The 21108-nt window shown below is 41.0% G+C and overlaps 1 protein-coding gene across 7 annotated transcripts in view; it reads left to right on the top strand.

Annotated features, from left to right (window-relative positions):
- The window catches only part of ANKRD44 (ankyrin repeat domain 44), a 311038-nt gene that overhangs the window by 156708 nt on the left and 133222 nt on the right, over positions 1-21108 (top strand). For all 7 annotated transcript variants that reach the window (XM_070458494.1, XM_070458489.1, XM_070458495.1 and 4 more), the window contains exons 3-4: positions 9232-9310; positions 15721-15791. In XM_070458494.1, coding sequence (XP_070314595.1) covers positions 9232-9310; positions 15721-15791 — 150 coding nt within the window. The remainder of the gene's footprint in view (positions 1-9231; positions 9311-15720; positions 15792-21108) is intronic.

Raw genomic sequence — 21108 nt, 5'->3', positions numbered from 1 at the left:
CAATATTGGCAAGGATGTCAGGGAAAGTAATTAACTTGTGACTGGTGGGAGTATAAATTGGTAAACCATTTTTGAAAGCTATTTGGCAATACCTAATAAAGGTGAATATGAATATTCCCTGAGATCAGGCCTTTCTTTTCTTGGTGTTTACTCTAGGGGAATTCTTACACATATTCTGGGAGAGACATGGACAGAATGTACATTGCAACATCCTTTCTCGTAGTAAAGAATCAGAAACTGCCTAACCTGTCTCTCTGCCTTCCTCTCCCTTTTTCTGTCTCTCACGCACACATACACATAGCGAGTTATTTCCTGAACCATTTATAAGTCACAGTACATGACATTTAGGGGTACATGACATTTACCCCTAAAGCTGTTTTTTTAAAAACAGAGTTCTGAAGCAGACGTAAAAACATGTTAACATGGTTGATTTCGCTGGTGGGACATATAGATCTGGTATTTTTCTATTTGTCTCTGTATCTGTGAGCTGTTAAAAAGAAATATGATTTTTGTTTCCCTTTTTTGCTGTTTTTTCTTCTTTAAAAATTTCTTTTAATTTCTCAGTTCAGACCAAGTGAGAGGTTCAGACCAATCTTTCCCTTTCTGTATCTTGTTTGATTTAAATATTTAGTGTGTCTTTGGCTGCTTTCCTCACATGATTTGATGTACCTCCAAGGTACTGATTTTGTGTCCAGAGTTCTTTAGACATTTGTTTGCTCCTGCTCATCTCCACTCAATATGCATAAGCTGGTTAGTTATTTCTCCACTCCTTTGGTGGTAGTGGGCATTTGAGTTGATGACTGGAACTTAACTTTTGTGTTTCATGACAGGAAAGCTTTGTAGAGTTGTTGTTTTTTTTTTTAAATATTGTGCTGTCTGCCTATCTTAGTATTTCAGATATTTCTGTGTAGGGAGGGATGTTTGCTTTACTGTACGACAGATGCGTACAATGAAGATTAGATCGTGCACTTCTAACTAGAATTTCCAAAGAATTGTAATAAACAATTCTCAGTCTTCAAAAGAGAGGCTTGGAGTGTCCCCTCGGTCGGCTTGCCTAACACAGTGTTGTTTAGCTGCCAGAATGACTCTCTGCCCGCGTCAAGTTCACTTTACATGGACATGCTTCTAGTTCCCCATTTTCTTTCATCTGCTTCTTTGGTAAACAGATGACAGAAACTTCCTCTGCCTGATCCTTCCATGACATGCTGCAAATTTAGCTCAGACGCCAGCTGGCTGTGTGTGTCTTTGGCTATTCATAGAAAGGGAGGGTTTAACCTTCCTTCCTTCTGAAGAAACCTGAATTTTTTCCATGAGTCTGAATCTGTTTGCCAAGGGCTATTTGGAATTGAAGCTCCTAGGGGATAGAAAAAGATCTCTCTTTTTGTGAACTTGAACAATCTTTTAAAAACTACGTTGATAATTTATTTCTTTTAAAAAATTTTAATTGGAGAATAATTACAATGCAGTGATGGTTTTTGCCATACATCAACATGAATTAGCCAAAGGTATACATGTGTCCCCCCCAATCCTGACCCTCTCTCCCATCTCCCTCCCCAGCCTGTCCCTCTGTGTTGTCCCAGAGCACCAACTTTGGGTGCCGTGCTTCATGCATCAAACTTGCACTGGTCATCTGTTTTACATATGGTAATATACATGTTTCAATGCTATTCTCTCAAATCATCCCACCCTCACCTTCTCCAGCTGAGTCCCAAAGTCTGTTCTTTACACCTGCGTGTCCTTTGCAGCCTTGAGTGTAGGATCGCCGGTACTGTCTTTCTAAATTCCATATATGTGCGTTCATACACAGTGTTTGTCTTTCTCTTTCTGACTTACTTCACTCTGTATAATAGGCTTCACATTCATTCACCTCATTAGAACTGACTCAAATACATTCCTTCGTGTATTTATGTATCCTCAAATGCATTACTTTTCCTGAGTTTTATATATGTACACAACTTCCTTATCCATTCATCTAGGTTGCTTGCATGTCCTGGCTATTGTAAGCAGTGCTGCGATGAACATTGGGGTACATGTGTCTCTTTCAGATCTGGTTTCCTCGGTGTGTATGCCCAGCAGAGGGATTGCTGGGTCATATGGCAGTTCTATTTCCAGTTTTTAAGGAATCTCCACACTGTTCTCCATAGTGGCTGTACCAGTTTGCATTTCCACCAGCAGTATAAGAGGGTTCTTTTTTCTCCACACCCTCTCCAGCATTTATTGTTTGTAGACTTTTTGATGATGGCCATTCTGACTGGTGTGAGATGATACCTCATTGTGGTTTTGATTCGCATTTCTCTAATACTGAATGATGTTGAGCATCTTTTCATGTGTGTCTTAGCCATCTGTATGTCTTCTTTGGGGAAATGTCTGTTTAGGTCTTTTCCCCACTTTTTGATTGGGTTTTTTGTTTTTCTGGTATTGAGCTGCATGAACTGCTTGTGTATTTTGGAGATTAATGCTTTGTCAGTTGTTTCATTTGCTATTATTTTCTTCCATTGCTTACAGTTCCCTTCATTATTCAAAAGCTTTTAAATTTAATTGGGTCCCATTTGTTTATTTTTATTTTCATTGCTCTGGGAGATGGGTCATGGAGGATCTTGCTGTGATTTATGTTGGAGAGTGTTCTGCTCATATTTTCCTCTAAGAGTTTTACAGTTTCTGATTGTATATTTAGGTCTTAAATAGATTTTGAATTTATTTTTGTGTTTATTTCTGATGTGTGCTTGCTTTTGAGTTTTTTTCTCCTCTGTGTTCCTGGGTGTTATAAAGACCTACACAACCATTTATTAACTGTTGGTCGTCTCAGAAAGTCCACTTGGACAACAGATAGAATGAATACAAATGGTGCAGAACATGTAGCTTGGCTACAATGCCTGAAAGCTACTCTTGTCCTAGTCTGGTCCTGGATTCTAGTTTTGATCCAGAAACTAGCCCAAGGCAGCCTATAAGATACCGGCTGGGCTCTGGGACTGAACTGAAAGTCTGGCCCAGGGCTTCCCAAGTTCCTATTGAGTGGGAGCCTGTAGGGCTTCTTGAGAGTCCTGGGCAAAATGTGTTCATGTCCCAGTTCAAAAGAGATTTTTTTCTTGTCCATTTAGACTTCTTGCCCCTGGCGTGGTCAGAATTGAACAGGTTTGGGGACAATATTTACTACAGCATTAGTCTCAGTGGGATTCCCTCGTGGCTCAGATGGTAAAGAATCTGCCTGCAGTGCAGGAGACCTGGGTTTGATACCTGGGTCAGGAAGATCCCCTGGAGAAGGATGGCAACCCACTCTAGTATTCTTGCCTGGAGAATCCCAGGGACAGAGGAGCCTGGTGAACTGCAGTCCACGGGGCTGCAAAGAGTCTGATATGATTGAGTGGCTAACACTTTGTCACAGTGCATTTGGTAATTTTCGTCAATCTTTTAACATCACAAATATCAAATTACCATCAAATTGCCATGTCCCTGCTTTTGTTTCTTTCTGATGTCCTAAATTTGCAAACTGGTTACTGGATGTAAATGTCTTTATGGTGATGACTGAGTGTTTCAAATTTTGTATTTCTATTAATAACATCTATCACAGTGTCTGGAAGATAGTACCTTCTGAATAAATGTCTGTACCTAGAAAATACGGCTGAATATATGGTGGTAAAACATATTCCAAAGTCACTGTTCTTAGTTTATCCTTCTTCAATTTTTTTCAACTCTTCTGTTTTCATCTCTCTTAAATCAAAGTCTTAGATGGTTTCTAACATCATTTGTACTGCTTCCTATAATTCTTCCTTCATACCTGTTCCCCCAAATTTTGTTCAGTCAAAAATAAACAAGGCTTTATTTTCCCCCTTGGGCTTTGTCCTTCATGTTTAAATGATTTTAAACACTGTTTGTGTCTCCGTCTGATTCTTCTGTTCTATCAAGCTCTTGCTGGTTGGTATGCCTGCTGACCCTGGCTTATGGGAAATCAGCTGTTTCCACATAGGTCTTTAGTTTGTGAGCTCACCTTCAGTGAGGTTTTAGTCTGTGGGAATCCTGGGTTACCTGGATCAAGGACACATCTCTCTAGATAGGTATTGTTTTTCCTTCTTGGCACCATCAGGGTATCCTTGGCCTAGAACCAATTTTTATAACTATTTTCTGACTTGAAAGTTTCTAAACCATGCAGGGGTCTTCCCAGGTGGTGCTAGTGGTAAAGAATCGACCTGCCGATGCAGGAGACACAAGAGACGTGGGTTTGATTCCTGGGTTGGGAAGATTCCCTGGGGTAGGAAATGGCAATCCACTCCAATATTCTTCAAATCCTGAAACCACAGGAGGGCACACTCGGGATACACATGCTCAGTGGAGACACTTTTCTTCTTCCACCAAGAATCTAGGCCAAGGCATTACTTTGCCATCTGCCCAGGGAGTGTTTAGCTTTTTCTGGAGCCCACCGTTGTTCTTTAGGAATCTTTCTTCTAGACCGCTTTCTAGGTCTTCCAGGTTCAGTTCTCCACCTCACCTTCCATCCCAGAGCAAGTGTTCTGTCCCAAGCCCCTGGAGTGTGGCTTCTCCGTGCAGGGTAATGAGCTCATGTGCTTCCAGCTTTGGTTCTGTTTATTCCTTATGTCCTGCCCAAGATCATTTAACTTTTTGCAAGTTCATTTAAGTGAAAGTTTACTATATGTTTGTCACATTTCCCCCAGAATTTCTTAGGGATTATAAGGGAAAGTTTTTTTTGACTATCAAGGCAGCTTCTATGATGATGTTCTTGCTTCCATTTTTTTTTTTTGTTTGGTTTTGAATTTTATGTTTAAATTCCTTCTCATTGTTCAGATCTTTTGCTCTTGGGAGATGTACACCCCACATTTTGTAAGCAAGGTTTCTGTGTGTGGGCTATGACCCATAGGACACAAAAGGATGACTGCTGATGTTTCCTAGACATCTGGAACAGAGGCTAACAAACTAAAGTCCTATAATCTGTTTTTAATTGGATAATAATTGCTTTACAGTTGTGTTGGTTTCTGCCATCAGCAGTGCAAATCTGTCATAATTTTATATATAAATATATATATGCCATCCCTCTTGAGCCTCCCTCCCCTGTCCCATCCATCTTGCTTGGTCACCACTTGCTTCCATTTATAAAGAAAAAAGTTTCAAGTTGGTAGCCAGGACCCCCAATTCTTTGACATCAGTTTACTGTATTGGGCAAGTCATACAACATATCCAAAGGCTCAGAGTTCATACCTTTTAAAATGGTGTTAGCGAGACTTAACAACAAAGTTCTGAAAGATGTGTCTCCCCTGATACGGATGTTATAAGATTTAAATAATAGAATAGATGAGAAGGCATTCTGAAAAAAATCTAAAAGCCCTGCCTCAGTACCAGATGGATTTTGTTTCTTCTTTTAGATGCCATAGGGATATCATTGGCCAGTGACCTATTTTTCCTAGTATTATTATTATTAGCGTTTTCTTTTCCCGGAGCCTTCCCTCTCCTTCTGCTGTTGCATCTCCCAGTCCATTTATCTAGCTGATGGCAAGCAGAGTGGACCTCTACTTAGAGGATGAACTGCAGCTTCCGGCTGGTTTCACCTCGTGGGGTATGGTGATGGATGTGACTCTGTTATTCACCTCTTAACTTATCATCCTGTACATCACTCAGGTTCCTTGCTTGAGAGCAGGTGTTGGCAACCCTTGGTCAATAGTAGTAATGCATTGTTATTTTAGGTAAGGTCTTAATAGCACATGAAATTGTTTATATGATTCTGCTGCTTCGGTGAACTGAAGAACTGCTGCCTGAATATAGATCTTCTCTGCTTTGCCTGTTCATGGCCTGTCATGAGGGAGAGTATCAGTTGGCATAGGTGTTCAGAAAGCTGTCGGAAACCTTTAAATGCATATTAGGAGGAAAAATAGGATTTATAACCAAGGAGTTTTTACAGCGTGATCTCATGTAACACACCCATCTTATAATATAAAAACTTCAATTTGAACAAGTCATGTCATAAAAGGACCTACAGGATGAGTAAAGCCTGTTACATAATGATGGACTAACCAGATTTGAATATTGGTATTTTTTTGGCTTTTATTTGAGGCCAAGTTCTCAAACAGAGCATTGACTTTGCTTCAGGTCAAATTAAAGTCATAAGTTGGGTTGGGTTAGTCCTTGTTTAAATCACTTAGGTGAGGTTTAATTTGTTGAACCAAACTCTGGAACCAGTTCAACTTATGAACGAACATATAATTATTTAACTTTTATTCTAAGGCCCAATAGATACTTTTCAGTTATTATAGAGGATTCAAAGAGAATATAAAGCTAAAAAGGAAAGTGCTTGTAGAAACATAATAGAAGAAATAGAAGACATTTGTGAAAGTCTGATCTCAGATATTTGTATAGTTCACTGTATAAATTAATACTTGATTCTCAAATAAGCAAATATGCTTCTAAACATTGAATCTTTATTTTCACAGAAAGGATGATATGGCAATAAGAGGGTTTTAAATCTTACTGAATTTTCTAAGCCATAGTGTTACAATAGTGTTAGTGGCTCAGTCCTGTCCGACTCTGTGATTCCATGGGCTGTAGCCTGCTGGGCTTCTCCAGGCAAGAATACTGTAGTGGGTTGCCATTTCCCTCACCAGTGGGTGTTCCCAACCCGGGGATTGAACCTGGGTCTCCTGCATTGCAGGCAGTCTCTTAACTGATTAAGCTACCAGGGAAGTCCTTTTCTAAGGCATATCATTATCGAATATGGAATAGTAACGTGACTGCCCTACTTCCTCTTATATGTAGTGATTGCCTGCAGCATACATAGACATAAATTCCCAGTTAATTCAAACCCCTTCTTTTGATCCACTGAAAAGTTAGTTAATCTCTTCATAAAACCTATTTACCAGACCTCCTAACAAACAGGCTGGCTTGAAGATCAGTTCTTGTCATGTTCCCTGCCTACCATCTGTTTTAGATGTTAGTGAGTCATGAAATGCCTAAAAGCTCTAGTCTGAAAGAGACTTAGAGCAGAGGACCTGAACTGTCAGAAAACAAAATAACATCCTTGGGCTTCAAGGACTGTTAGGTGTATTGTCTAATCAAGCAATGATAGGAATGATGATTAAAATCAATAGTGACTCTACAAGTGTCAAAACTAAAATGCATCCCAGTTTCTGGAGAAACTGCCAAGACGGTGCATAGGCTTTGGTTAGCTTTGTTTTAGGATAGCTGCTGAAAGTTTGTACCAGAGGCCATGCATGTAGACTAGTCGAGTTTGGTCAGTTTATGCTGAGCACCTAGTATGGGCTTTCCCTGTGGCTCAGCTGGTAAAGAATCGGCCTGCAATGCAGGAGACCTGGGTTCGATCCCTGGGTTGGGAAGATCCCCTGGAGAAGGGAAAGGCTACCCACTCCCGTATTCTGGCCTGGAGAATTCCATGGACTGTATAGTCCGTGGGGTTGCAATGAGTTAGACACGGCTGAGTGCCTTTCACTTCACTTCACTTCTTCACCTAGGATGGTGCTGCTCTAGGGAGAGAGTTCTGTACCCTACAAGAGTTCTCAGTCTTCGAGGGAAGATGTTACTGAACCAAACTTGGATCTGCTCACCTGCGTGCAGTAGAGACAATCTCCTGATCCCAGATTGTGGTGAAGGAACATGCAGCGTTTATTGCAAGGCCAAGCAAGGAGTATGGGCGACCGATGCTCAAAACTCCCGAACTCCTTGATGGCTTTGAGGGAAAGGTTTTTAAAGTCAGGGTGATGGAGAGGGCTTGGGGGTATATGATCAGCTTGTGGCCATTCTTCTGGTTGGTTGGTGGTGAGGTAATTGGGTGTCAGCATCCTCAACATTCTGGTTCCAACTTGTCTGGGATCTACGTGCTTATGTCAGCGTGCAGTTAACTTCTTCCTCTTGGTAGAGGTTTCAGTATCTGCAAAACAACTCAAGAATGTGGCTCAGGATATTATCTATAGCCCTCAAGGAGGAACTCAAGGTCCTAGATTTTGTTTAATGTCTGTGTTATTTTCTCTTTTCTTTGTGCATTTTCTCACTTTGATTAATGAGAGTTCTTTGGAACTAGGGGAAAGCCTTGGAAGCTAAAGTTTTTCTACAAACGAGGCAGGTAGAGGACACGGATGGGGAAGTTCCCATAGGGTCCTTCTGGGTTGCAGTACCCCACAACCGTCTGTGCTGTGACAATAGTGGCCATCACGGAGCACTTGGTGCGTGTGTACCAAGCCTCATACCTGCTGAGGACTTACTTACTTACATTCTCTTGAATGCTCTTATCAGTCCTCTAGGGAGGCATTATCTCCAATTTACAGATGGGGAAGCAGTATTTTTTTCCCCTGCCTGTTATCATGCTGCCTCACAGCACAATATGTTGAATGCCATGCAAAGGACTTAGTCTGGAGTCTGACAGGTGAAGGTCTAATCTTGACTCTGCTCTATACCTGTGGAGTCTTGAGGACATTTCTTAATTTATTTGAGCCACAGTTTCTCATCTGCACAGCAGAGTTAGTAATATCTGCCTCAGCTCTTAGCTTCAGTGTCAGCACCCTCAGAAAGGCCTTATGCAACCACCCTAAGGAATCTTATTCTCATCTTCACAGTCACTGGATCTCATCCTGTTTTAATTTTGTTATAGTCTTTATCACCATCTGAAAGGATTTCATGTGTCACTGGGTTACATGACTATTATCAGCCTTCCCACTTGATTGTAAGTTTCATGAAGGCATGAACTCATAGTTACCCCTCTGTCCCCAGAATCTGGTTCCTGACACACAGTAGGCATTCAATAAGTATTACATGAATGGGCAGTGGTCTAAGCAACAGTAATGGAGAATAATTGTATTTATATTTCATGTCCTTGTGAATAGTTTAAGTTTTCTTAGAGAGAAAATAAGTCATTGAAAGCTTTGAACTGTACTGTTAAGATAGGTAGAAGCATTGAAATTTTTTTACCCATACTGAAGATTTAAAGAAAAATTATTTCATCACCCAGTGCATGATGGGCCATCCTTGACCTGAGCTGGGCTCTAATAAAAGGAGCAATGAGGCAAATACAACATACAGACACAGAAATGGGGATCTTTCCTTCATGTGATTGGGGGAGATGCTGAGAGAAATGTGAAACCAGCACTCATCTGAATAGATGTTTGGCCTTCACTCTCAGATCTCACAAGCATTAACCTCAGAGTAAGTGACATGTCTTACTGTATCTACCAAAGGCAGCTCCGGCCGGTACTGACTTGTTTATCTTTGCCATCGTTTCAGGATTCTGAGAAGCGAACCCCACTTCATGTGGCTGCGTTTCTGGGAGATGCAGAGATAATTGAACTCCTGATTCTGTCAGGTAAATATCAGCTGTACTTAAAAGTCAATGGCATGTGAAAATTTAAATAACCAATTTACTAGATTGACTACTACAAAGAACCCAAAGTTTCTTTATTGTGCTGTGGACATTTATTTGATCATTGACTTTATCAGTAGACAGGGGACAATACAAGACATTCTTCTTATTGAAAAATGACTTCTCCAGTAAAACTTTTATGTTGCTTTGGAAGTCTGACTCCTGACCATCTTAACAAGTAGTCAGGCCCACAATTGTGGATGCATTCTGTACATTTGGCTATCTGTTTCTTTCACTGTAAAAAAAATTAAAAATTAAAGAAGGAAAATGGCTTCCTTAAAGTCTACATGTATACACATAGATATGTGTGTGTATTTACATATTTTTAAATTGCATTGCAAAACAGTACTATTTTGTTTAACTTAACCTCATGGAGTTTAGGTTAGATACATGACTATAATGTAATCAAAACATAAAAACATGGGAAAAGATGAAACATCAGTTTCTGGATAGTAGTTACCTCTGAGGAGGCAAATAGAGTGAAAGATGTTTTCAGGGGAGGGTATAAAAGAGACAGTAATTCTGTAAAATACTTCATTTTTTAAAAATTGGGAGTAAATATATGGCCAGCACATGTTGTGTGCATACTGGTCTTTGTAATACTATTCTCGTTATTTTTCTATGTATTTTAAATATTTCACCAGATTTTAAAATACCAGCGTTTTCATTTTGGGAAACCTATATACTTGGTGGAATCCCAGGTGCCTCAGTGGTAGAGAATCTGCCTGTCAGTACAGGAGATGCAGAAGACATGAGTTCGATCCCTGTGTCAGGAAGATCCCCTGGAGGAGGAAATGGCAACCCACTCCAGTATTCCCGCCTGAAAATCCCCATGGACAGAAGAGCCTGGCGGCCACAGTCCATAGGATTTCACTGAGTCAGACACGATTGCATGACTAGACAACACAGAAGCACCTTTACTCGGTACATCTCACCCAAAACCAGCATGAGCTTTCTCCTTTGAGTGTTTGCTGGACAAATCCCTGGAATGGATCTAAGCATGTGCATGAGTCTCCATGTGGATTGCATGCAGGCTAGCTGGCTTTCTTCTTCCTTCTTTTGGTTTGGGGAGATTCAAATCTGGAGGAAATGCCGCTGCCCAGAGACTATGCAAAAGGCCAATAATAATCTTTCGCCTTTGTTTGCAGTAGTGAAGGGAAATTGTAGAATTCCAAAGTCAGCTATGCAAAGACAGGAACTGATAACAGTATTGGTTATCTGATTATTGTAATCAGATTATTATCTGATTATCAGTATTGGTTAGCTGATAACAGGTGTGAAGAACACTGTGAAAAAGAGTGGTGCTGTGATGCACAAGGAAGATTCACACTGCCCTTATTTTTGTTGTGTTTGTGTTCTTGAGGTAGCTTTTCTCAGGAAACAAGTATTCTATGCCTTGCGATGCTTATGCTCCGTGCTCCTGACAGTCTCATGGAGGTTAGGTTAGAATTCGTGGAGTGTTTTTTGTGCTCTTGAGAACAGGCCTTCCTTCTGATAATTCTGAAGATGTTTCAAGGCTGTATTCCAAACAAGTATGTAGTGCTTGGCACTGGCACCGTCTGTGGCTAATAGCCAGTGCACACCTGGCTGGTTGCCCCAGCAGTAGAAATTTGGCCCATGGAAAATTATAAGCAGAATTGGTGGAGGTGCCAAATAAAGACTATTGTGGTATGACACCTAATGATCCCAACAAGCTCTACCTACCTTCTAAGTGTTGTTTTAAGACACAGCTCAGGGTTCTCAGAGGAATGTTTAGTTCATGACTGTGCAAATTTAGAGCTTTGTCTTATATCCCCAGCTATGCTTTTTTGCGTGTTGGTTTGTTTGTTTTTCTACATTTGAAGGGGAAGGTTTTAATTCTTCAACATGGAGGTGACCCATCTATTTTTTCCCAGGCATCTAGGGTCTGATAATCAAAAGACTTGGTTTCACCTCTCCTTTATGTGGGCGTGGGGCACCCTCCTCTTTTAAACAGGGCTCGTTCAGAGCCAGGAGAAACTGTTCTGTATCTTTTGATCTGGACTCCTGTTTCCTTAGCCAGTCATCTTGGAAGAATCACCGAACTATTAATGCCTCTAGTATAATTTCAGGAGGCACATGCTATGGAATTTTCCTCCTTCCCTCATCAAATTAGGAAGACTTAGGATACGGAAGAGAATTGTGAAGGTTCTTTAGGAATTTTACTCAACTGTGGAAACTTAGCAAACTCTTGAAATTGTCATGGTTTTAATTTCCCTGAAAGGTCCTTTATGCATTTTGTGTAGTATATTCCTAAACAAATATCATTGCAAGAGCAGTGATTTCATCTCTTGACTTACATCTGGCAGCTGACCCTTTAGGGAATCCAACCAAATTGTTTTCCAGTTTAATAATGAATGAGGTGCTAATGAGTCCCATGTTGGACAAATCGTTTGACTTTGCCAGAATCTCCCATTACAGCTGTGTTCTCCATTGTTGTATTAACTTACAGAGCATAGTGTAACTCCAGCCCACTGAATTCCTACTGACATTATCTTTTGTTAGCGAGGCAGATGGAACCCTGAGTGTGTCTGAGTAGACAGCAAGGAATTCAGGCCTTGCAGATTTCCTCTTCTTATAACTGCTTCTGGCTTTATTTTCACCACCTGCTTGTAGCTTCTGTTTTGGAACTGACCTAGTCAGGATTAAAGCAGAGAGAAGGTCAAGAGCTTGCTAAATCATTTGCCTGGAGATGTATGAATGAGATCAGTGTGAACCAATCAGTGGCTAAGAGTTAAGAGACTAGTGTTGAGATATGGGGAGTGGAGCACACAGAGAAACATAGTAATAAGACCTTGCAGAGAAATTCTGGAAACACACAAGGGTTAGAGAGAGGGTTCTGAGCTGAAGGAAGAAAACCAGGAGTACACACCCTGTAATATGTGAGTGTTTGTGAGTTGTAACTATTAATTAAAAAAAATAAATTAGAATGTAGGCCACCAAACAAGTGGTATTCCTATGACATTATTTCCTGTGATTTTTCAAAATGTGATTACCACTCCCAATGCAAATTGCCTCCAGAGCTGGTGGCAGGTCATTCTTTTGATTCTTTCATGCATAACAAATATTCATCCTTTGAGGTTGGATTTGATTTTCGGGGGAGGTCTAGAAAAAGAGGGGTAATTAAATGAGGCAGTGCTGATTTTGGTCTCCAATGTAGTGTGATTATAAAGTAATGGGCCATTTGCTGATAGGCATATAAACTGGCCCCAAAGGCAACTCCAAGGGGAGTTTTTAAAATGTTTTGAGCAACTGCCACATATTTGGAATTATCATATACTCTTCTAAGGCCATTGCTTTGCAGGACAGTGCTTCTGGGCTATAATGAGATTTGGTCTGTTTGTTTTAAAAAATCAATAGCAAGCTGATCTCACTGTATTATAATCATATTTCATGTGATTTTTCTTTCATGTTTATTTCTATAATTAAAAGTCAAATGTTGGCTTAAGAATCAATTGTTCTCGCTGGCCTGTAAGATTTTTAGTCATTTGATCTTTCTTTTTTCTTTGTCCTACTTGTTTCTAGATGACACGGTGAAAAGAACAGAAATATTGCCTCTGAAAATATGCTCAGAGTTCTCTTTACTCCTGTTATTTATGAAAATAAAATCAAGCGGTAGTAGGGATAAGATTTTAAAAAATGTTTAATTTGTAATTACAGTTCATGCCTGATAACTTTTAGTTAGGTCTTGGTTTCTGGAGAATCAGTATAACCTGGTGCTTAAAAAAAAAAATTTTAAAATGTGCTTGGAGGAAAAGCCTTTAAATCATTAGACATGCTGACTCTGTGTCCTTCAGCACACAATGGTGCCTGACAGGCAGGTAAATAACATGAAGCTTCCTTTAGAAAAATCAGTTATAAATATTCAGCTCAAACCATCCGACATCTCCCTCTGACATGTAAACAAGACTCTCTGATAGAGGAAGAGGATGAGGAAGCCAGTCTCACGGGATGACACTGATGAAATACGCGTCCCCGTTCAGATAACTCTGCTTTTGTCATAATAATTTTGTTGTTCTGGGAGAGGTGGTTTCCCTGGCAGCTGCCTCTTCAACCTTGTGGAGGAGGATTAGTGGAGAAATGGAAGGCTTACACAGTGGCTGAATCTACTCCCTAGATTTCTAATTATCTTTCAATTTCTCAAGTGAGTCCAAAGCTGTATGGACACAGTACTGGTGTTTGTTACACAGGGGGGTGAAGGTTGCTTTATGTTATGCAGCAAGCTCAGCGGCATTTTTCTCCTTCAAAGAATTTTGATATTAAAAGCCACATTTGGATCTAAACATAAAACTTTTTTTTTTAGAATTTTAGATACATAAACTGTAATAATAGTAACTACAATATAAATATATACATATAAATTATAAGAAAAATGGGAATAGGCAAAGAATATAAATAAACGGTTCTCAGGGAATGAATTACAAGTGGCTAATAAACAAACCTATTAGAGGATGCCCAATCTCATTGTTAAATAGGCAACGCAGAAATGTAAGAGCATTTTCTTCCAATCAGATTTGCAATATTTTAAGTAACTGATGTGCACAGTCACTTCAGTTGTATCCAATTCTTTGAGACCCTTTGGACTGTAGCCCACCAGGCTCCTCTGTTCATGGGATTCTCTAGGCAAGAATATAGGAGTGGGTAGCCATTTCCTCCTCCAGGGGACCTCCCCGACCCAGGGATGGAACCCACATGTCCTGTGTCTCCTGCATTGGCAGACGGGTTCTTTACCACTAGTGCCTCCTGGGAAGCCCTTGTTGTAACAGCAGTTTAGCCCAAAACTGGTGGACCCAGTCAGTGACGAAACAGACAGGGGCCAAACAGGAGGCCTGATAGGTCATCACCGGTCCCCAGGAGAGGAAGGCAGCATTTGGAATGAGGGCTGCGGACTGTGTGACTTTCTTCTGATTGGTTGGTGGTGAGGCAACTGGACAGTGCTCCAGGGATCTTGTGCTCAGCCTGGAGTTACCATCCTCCACTTGAGTGGTGGCCCCAGCTCTGGAGAACTCAGAGATTGTTATGCATATTCCTTGAATAATAATAATAATAATAAATAACTGATAATATCAAGTATTGATGAAACTGTGAGGAATTGAAGCAATCATACACTGTGAGTGTATAAATTGGCACACTTTGAAGGCTGAAACTATTAAAACCAAAAGTGCATGGTCAATGACACAGAAGATCCGTTTCTAATTATGTATCCTAGAAAAATACTTACACACTTGCATAGAGTCATTTTATGGATGTTCATAGCAGCATTGCTTACAGTGAAATATTGGAAATATTTTCTATAGGTACACTTTTTTTTTTAGGTACACATATTTGTATACAAGACATAAATCAGAATCTCATGTACCAACTCAGAGCAGTAGTTTTCTTCAGGGAGTAAAGAAAGTCCAGCATTGGGAGTGATTCTCAAAGGGACTTTTCCTAAATCTATAACAATCTATCTTTTAAAAGAAGAATACATTCATGTATTACTCATATGGTCAAAAACATGAAGTAAGATAGGTCTTTTGCTGTTTGTAGTAATAGGCAATTTTCACAGTGCTGGTTCAAACTAGCTCGGCTAAGGAGACATAGCTGTCTTACCCTATCTGCCCACCCCATCGCATGAGGGAGTTGTGAACAGTCCACAGAGGCTTCATGTGGTGTCATTTCAAAAGCTCCCATGGAAGCTGGCTTCTTCCTTCTGAAATACATGGCTTGTTCCAGAGGAATAATTAGGGTCTTGGATAAAATGGATTTCTGCTAATCCCTTTAGCCCAGATCAAGACTCATCAGCACCCAACTTAACAAATGTGTTTGACATCTCACTGGCTTCTAGGATAATATACATTTGTTAAAAGACTGCTCATCCCTAATAATTTGTCAAGAAGGATGTTGTCTGCCCTGTGAGATAAATATGCTTAACAACTGAAAATGAAATAATGAATGTGATTATATAGTTTATATTCAGGAATATATATTATATTCAGGAACACACATACATATATCCACACCCTTAAGAAGTTCTTCATTCTTCAGAACCTGTATTTCTAAAGTCCTGGAGGATCTCAGATTTCTCAAAACTATCTCCTCCCCAGGGAGACCCTGTCATTTCTTTTCTCGTCTTAACCCAATTCCTGTGACAGTCTAAACTCATCATCTTGCTTCTTCTGGACTCAGTATTGCCTCCTGTCTGGCCAGAAAGCACGTGATTGATACAAAGAAAAAAACCAAAATGTGTTGTTTGTACCAGGCAAACGAGCACAAGACACAGCTTCTGACTTCGCGTCAGCAGAACTTGCCCTGACGGCATGATGCGTCTAACCTGTGCCGTTTGGTTCCAGGAGCTCGTGTGAATGCCAAGGACAACATGTGGCTGACCCCGCTGCACCGGGCTGTCGCCTCCAGGAGTGAGGTGAGTGATTATCTTACTTAACCTAGCACGTCCGGTTTCTAGAAAGGGAAAAACGCTTTCTGCTGAGTTAGGGATTCTCACTGGTGAGCAAAAGGCTCTCATGCCAAACCTCTAATGCAAGAGGGCTCCCACCTTGAACAGCTGTTTATTTAAGCACCTCCTGCATGCCAGGCATGGTATTAGGGGCTGCCTGGGGTGATCCCAGATGGACGGCATCATCCTTGACTTCAGTGAGTTCTCAGTCTGGATGGGATGCAAACAGGTAAGCAGATCAGTACAGTATCATAACTGATTTGGAGGAAGGAGCAAATAACTGTCTTCTTGAATAGATGAAGTCTTCCAACAAGAGATGTCAGTTAAGCTAGTCCGTAGAGGATGCGTAGAGTTTTACCAGGCCAAGAAAAGGAGAGAAGGCTGAGGCAGGAGAACCAACGTGCTGAAGAACAGGGTCATGGCTGTGAACAATGGTGGGTTCGTTGGATGTAGCTGGGACACGGGGTACAGTAGAAGATAAGTCTCATTATAGACGCTGGGTCAAGTAGCAGAATCCTGGGTGTCCTGAGCAGTGGGGACTGTTGACAGCGGAGATGAGTGTAAGCCTGACAGGATTCTGAAGAAGTGAGGGTAAGATGGAGAAGAAGACCCTGGGTGAAGGGTGACATCGCTAACTGGGAAGGCCAGGCAGAGGAGCATGGGGCAGGGAAGTTTCTCGGTTCTGTTTGAAAGTGCTGAGTTTGGTGAATATGTCACCGACATGGAAGCCCCACGACGGTAGGGATCTCTGTTTTGTTTCTTGATGCATCCCAAGCCTGCTACATTGTAGGTGCTCAGGAAGTAATTTTATTTTGAATGCTGGAAATGTGGGTGAGGATGGCAAATGTCCTTTAATTGGAACGTTTTTTCTGTTTACATTTAACGTAATTATTAATAGGTGTGTTCTTATTGCCCTTCCATTCACTGCTTTGGTTCTTTTGTAGTATTTTTTTCTTTTTTTGTTCTCCTCCATTGTGACTTGATGCCTATATATTGAGTGTTTAGATTTTTTTCTGTTTTTTTATGTGGATCTATTATAGGTTTGGGGGCTTCCCAAGTCACTCGGTGGTAAAGAATCCACCTTCCAATGCAGGAGACACAGGAGATGCAAGTTTGATCCCTGGGTCGGAAGAGCCCCTGGAGGAGGAAATGGCAACCCACTCCAGTATTCTTGCCTAAACAATCCCGTGAACATAGGAGCCTAGTGGGCTACAGTCCACAGGGTCACAAAGAGTAAGACACAACTGAGTGACTGAGCACATGGAACCTTATAGGTTTTTGGTTTGTGGTTACTATACACACACAGACATTTATATTGATGATCTCACGTTTTATATATGTATGGGTCTTCCCAGTGACACTGGTGGTAAGGAACTGCCCCCCAGTGCAGGAGACGTCAAAGACATGGGTTCGATTCTAGGTCTGGAACATCCCCTGGAGGAGGGCATTGCAACACACTTCAGTATTCTTGCCTGCAGAATCCCGTGGACAAAGAAGTCTGGCAGGCTACAGTCCATAGAGTTTCAAAGAGTCAGATACAACTGAGCATGCATATGTGTGTGTGTGTGTGTGTGTGTGTGTGTATAATATATGTGGGTATATACACACACATATATTAGTGATCTCTTAAGTTCGAACACGTTCTGACATCCCTACATTTTTATTTTCCCCTGTTATGTTTAATATTTCTGACATCATGTTTTACATTTTTTTGTTTTGTGTATCTCTTAACTACTTATTGTGGATATAGACGATTTTACTACTTTTGTGTTTTGACCTTTCTACTAGCTTTATAAGTGATCTACTACCTTTCATATATGTTTGCCTTTACGCATGAGATTTTTCTTTCATAATTTTTATATTTCTACTTGTGGCCTTTTCTTTTTCACTAGAAGTCCCTTTAAGATTCCTTGTAAGGTTGGGTTAGTGGTGCTGAATTCTTTTAGCTTTTACTTGTTTGTAAAATTCCTTATCTTTCCTTCAAATCTGAATGATAACCTTGCCAGGAAGAGTATTCTCAGTTGTAGGTTTTTTTCCTTTCATCGCTTTGAATATATAGTGCCATGCCCTTCTGGCTTGCAAAGTCTCTGCTGAATGTCAGCTTACTATACATAACTGGTTGTTTTTCGCTTGCTGTTAATTTTTAGATTAACATTTTTTATATATTTTAAAAAATTTATTTTATTGAAGTAGAGTTGTTTTACAGTGTTGTGCTAATTTCTGCCCTACAGCAAAGTGATTTAGAAATACATTTTTTTGGTCATTTTAGTTATAGTATGACTTGATGTGGACCTCTTTGGGTTCATCTTGTTTGAAACTCTGGATGTCTACTTCCTTCCCTAGGTTAGGGAAGTTTTTAGGTATTATTTTCTTTAAGTAAGTTCTCTGCCTCTTTCTCTTTCTTTTCCCCTTCTGGGACTCTCATATTGCAATGTTAGTATGCTTGATGTGGTCCGGAGGTTTCTTAAATTATTCTTATTTCTTTTAATCCTTTTTTTCTTTTTTATGTTTAGCTTGGGTGATCTCCACTACTCTTCCAGATCACTGATTATTCCTCTGTATCATCTAATCTATTGTTGATTCCTTCTAGTGTATTTTTCATTTCAGTTAGTATATTCTTCAGCTTTGTTTGGTTTTTGTTTATATTTTATAACTCTGTTAAAATTCTCCCAGTTTTCATCCATTCTTCCCTGAAGTTCATTGAGCATCTTTTTTGATGATCAAAAAATGATCATTTTTGATCATTACCTTGAACTCTTTATCAGTTAGGTTGCTGTCTCTACTTTTGTTCTTTTTCTGAGGTTTTGTCTTGTTCCTTCACTTGGAGCATATTTCTCTGTCTCCTCATTTTGCCTAATTCTCTGTGTTTATTTTCCTGTACTAGGTGGGTCAATTGCATTTTCTGATCTTAGAGATGTGGTTTTATGTAGGAGTTGTCTTATGGGATCCAACACCACTTTCCCTTCTGGTCACCAGCGCTATGTACTCTAGGGGTACCCCCATCTGGGCTGTGGGCGCCTCCTCTGATGGAGCCGGGTCAATTACTGTGAGCTTTCTGGGAGGCAAGGCTGGCTCCAAGCTTGTTTAGCTGTGAGGTTCTCCCTCATGTTGGGGGCCCACTGGAGGATGTGGTAGGCTCCCCAAGCGGTTGGCTGTGCAGCCTTGGGGCTGTGGAGCGGGTGCTAGTGGGCAGGTAAGTCACCAGTACTAATAGGCTATGGGAAGGATTCTCACATGGCACTTGCCAGTGCTGACATCATAGCAGAATGAGCTCCCCCAAGTAGAGGCCACCAGTGTCTTCATTCTCAAGTGAAGTCCCAGGTGCCTCCTGCCTCTCAGGAGGCTCTCCAAGAATAGCAAGTAGGTCTGACCCAGGCTTTTTTCAAGCTACAGCCTCTGCACATGCTCTTTAAGAGCAGTCTGTTTCCTAAGTTCTCTGACTCTCCTGAACATAAGCCCCACTGGCTTTCAAAGCAGAAGTTCTGGGGACTCCCTGCTGCAGCACCCCAGGCCGCAGAGCACAGTGTGGGGCTCAGACCTCTCGCTCCTTGGGGAAGACCTCTGTGATTGTGATATGCTTCCCATTGATGGGTTTCTTACCCAGGTGTATGGGTCCTGCGTACACTACATCTCGGCCCCTCCTGTCTATCTTGTTGTAGTCCGTTCTTTTTATCTTTTGTTGGGGAAATCTTTTCTACAAGTCTTCAGATCATTCTCGTGGATGGTTGCTCTGTAAATAGTTGCAGTTTTGGTGTGCCTGTGGGAAGAGATGAGTTCAGGCACTTCCCATTCTGCCATCTTGGCTACATCCCATTCCTCCTCTTTTAAATTAGATCCATAGCCATTACTTTCAGTTCAGTTCAGTTCAGTCGCTCAGTTGTGTCCAACTCTCTATGTCCCCATGGACTGTAGTGCACCAGGCCTCCCTGTCCATCACAAACTCCTGGAGCCTACTCAAACTCATGTCCTTTGCGTCAGTGATGCCATCCTACATCTCATCCTCTGTCATCCCCTTCTCTTCCCGCCTTCAATCTTGGGTCTTTTCCAATGAGTTGGTTCTTTGCATCAGATGGCCAATGTATTGGAGTTTCAGCTTCAGCATCAGTCCTTCCAATGAATATTCAGGACTGATTTCCTTTAGGGTTGACTGGTTGGATCTCCTTGCAGTCCAAGGGACTCTCAAGAGTCTTCTCTAGCACCACAGTTCAAAAGAATCAATACCACAGTTCAAAAGCCATTACTTTATGCCTCCCCTAAATAATAGGTGGGGAAAGCATACTCAAGGTGGGAAGAACAAAGAAGGTTTGGACTGGTCCTTTGGAGTTTGACTATTAGAATTTGCCAAAGAAGATAACATGAGTTCAGCAGGCATATCTGTCTGTTGCTTAGATTGGCAAACACTGATACTCCTTACACAAATATGTGTTAAGAGCCATTTCTTCTTTGAAAGACTTATAAACCCTATATTGTCTTTAAAACCTCTTTGTATCTCAAGCATGGATAATTGATCCCTCTCAGGGTTCAAGGTTCAAGGTTCAATCAGGAATCAGAACCACCATGATAAATGTGGATATTTATTATAGGAATTAGGCCTTATGTAATTATATGAGCTGCTGAGAAAGTTTATTTATTTATGTAAAACTGTCCTCTTGGTTTCTGTGTGGTCCTAAAGTCACTGTGGTCCAGCAGTTGAAAAGAAAATCTAGATATGACATGGGGGAAAATAGTGACCACCTGGAACCCCCATCTGCCTCTCATTGCTCAGCATTGCCCGTGTGGGTATCCTGCAGAAGGAGCTGTGTGCTTCACCTCTGAGCTCACACGTGCCTGGCCCAGGAACAGGAGTAATTGAAGAGGTGTGGTGGGATCTGAAGAAGCATCAGCCTGGTACCATCCTGTGCCAACACAGTGATGCCGCTGGTCGCTGACCCTGTGCACAAGCTGGCACTGCACTTGGCACCCAGCACGGCAGCGGTCTGTAGTTTCCTGTTTGCCTTCCAGAGCGTGCGGCTTTCTCAAGGGGCCAACCCTAAACGGAACAGTACAGGGGAGGGGATTCCATGAAATGTAGTTCAGCTTGGCTAACGTGGAAGGAACAATATGGAACTACCATTGACATTGTTATTTTGTTTTATTAAAAAGATCGTCTAGCCAGTAAGTTCTTTGCAACGAGTGGCATACCTGTTGTTTTTCATTGTATGCTTAGCATCTAGCCTGCCCAGGAAACAATTGTTTTTAGAGTGATTCAGTAAAGACTGGGTTTTCCATTTAGGCTGTGTTAAAG

This window comes from Odocoileus virginianus, chromosome 30, assembly GCF_023699985.2.
Source record: "Odocoileus virginianus isolate 20LAN1187 ecotype Illinois chromosome 30, Ovbor_1.2, whole genome shotgun sequence".
Classification (NCBI taxonomy): domain Eukaryota; kingdom Metazoa; phylum Chordata; class Mammalia; order Artiodactyla; family Cervidae; genus Odocoileus; species Odocoileus virginianus.
Note: the sequence above shows the minus strand (reverse complement) of the source record. Positions and strands in the feature narration are given on the sequence as shown.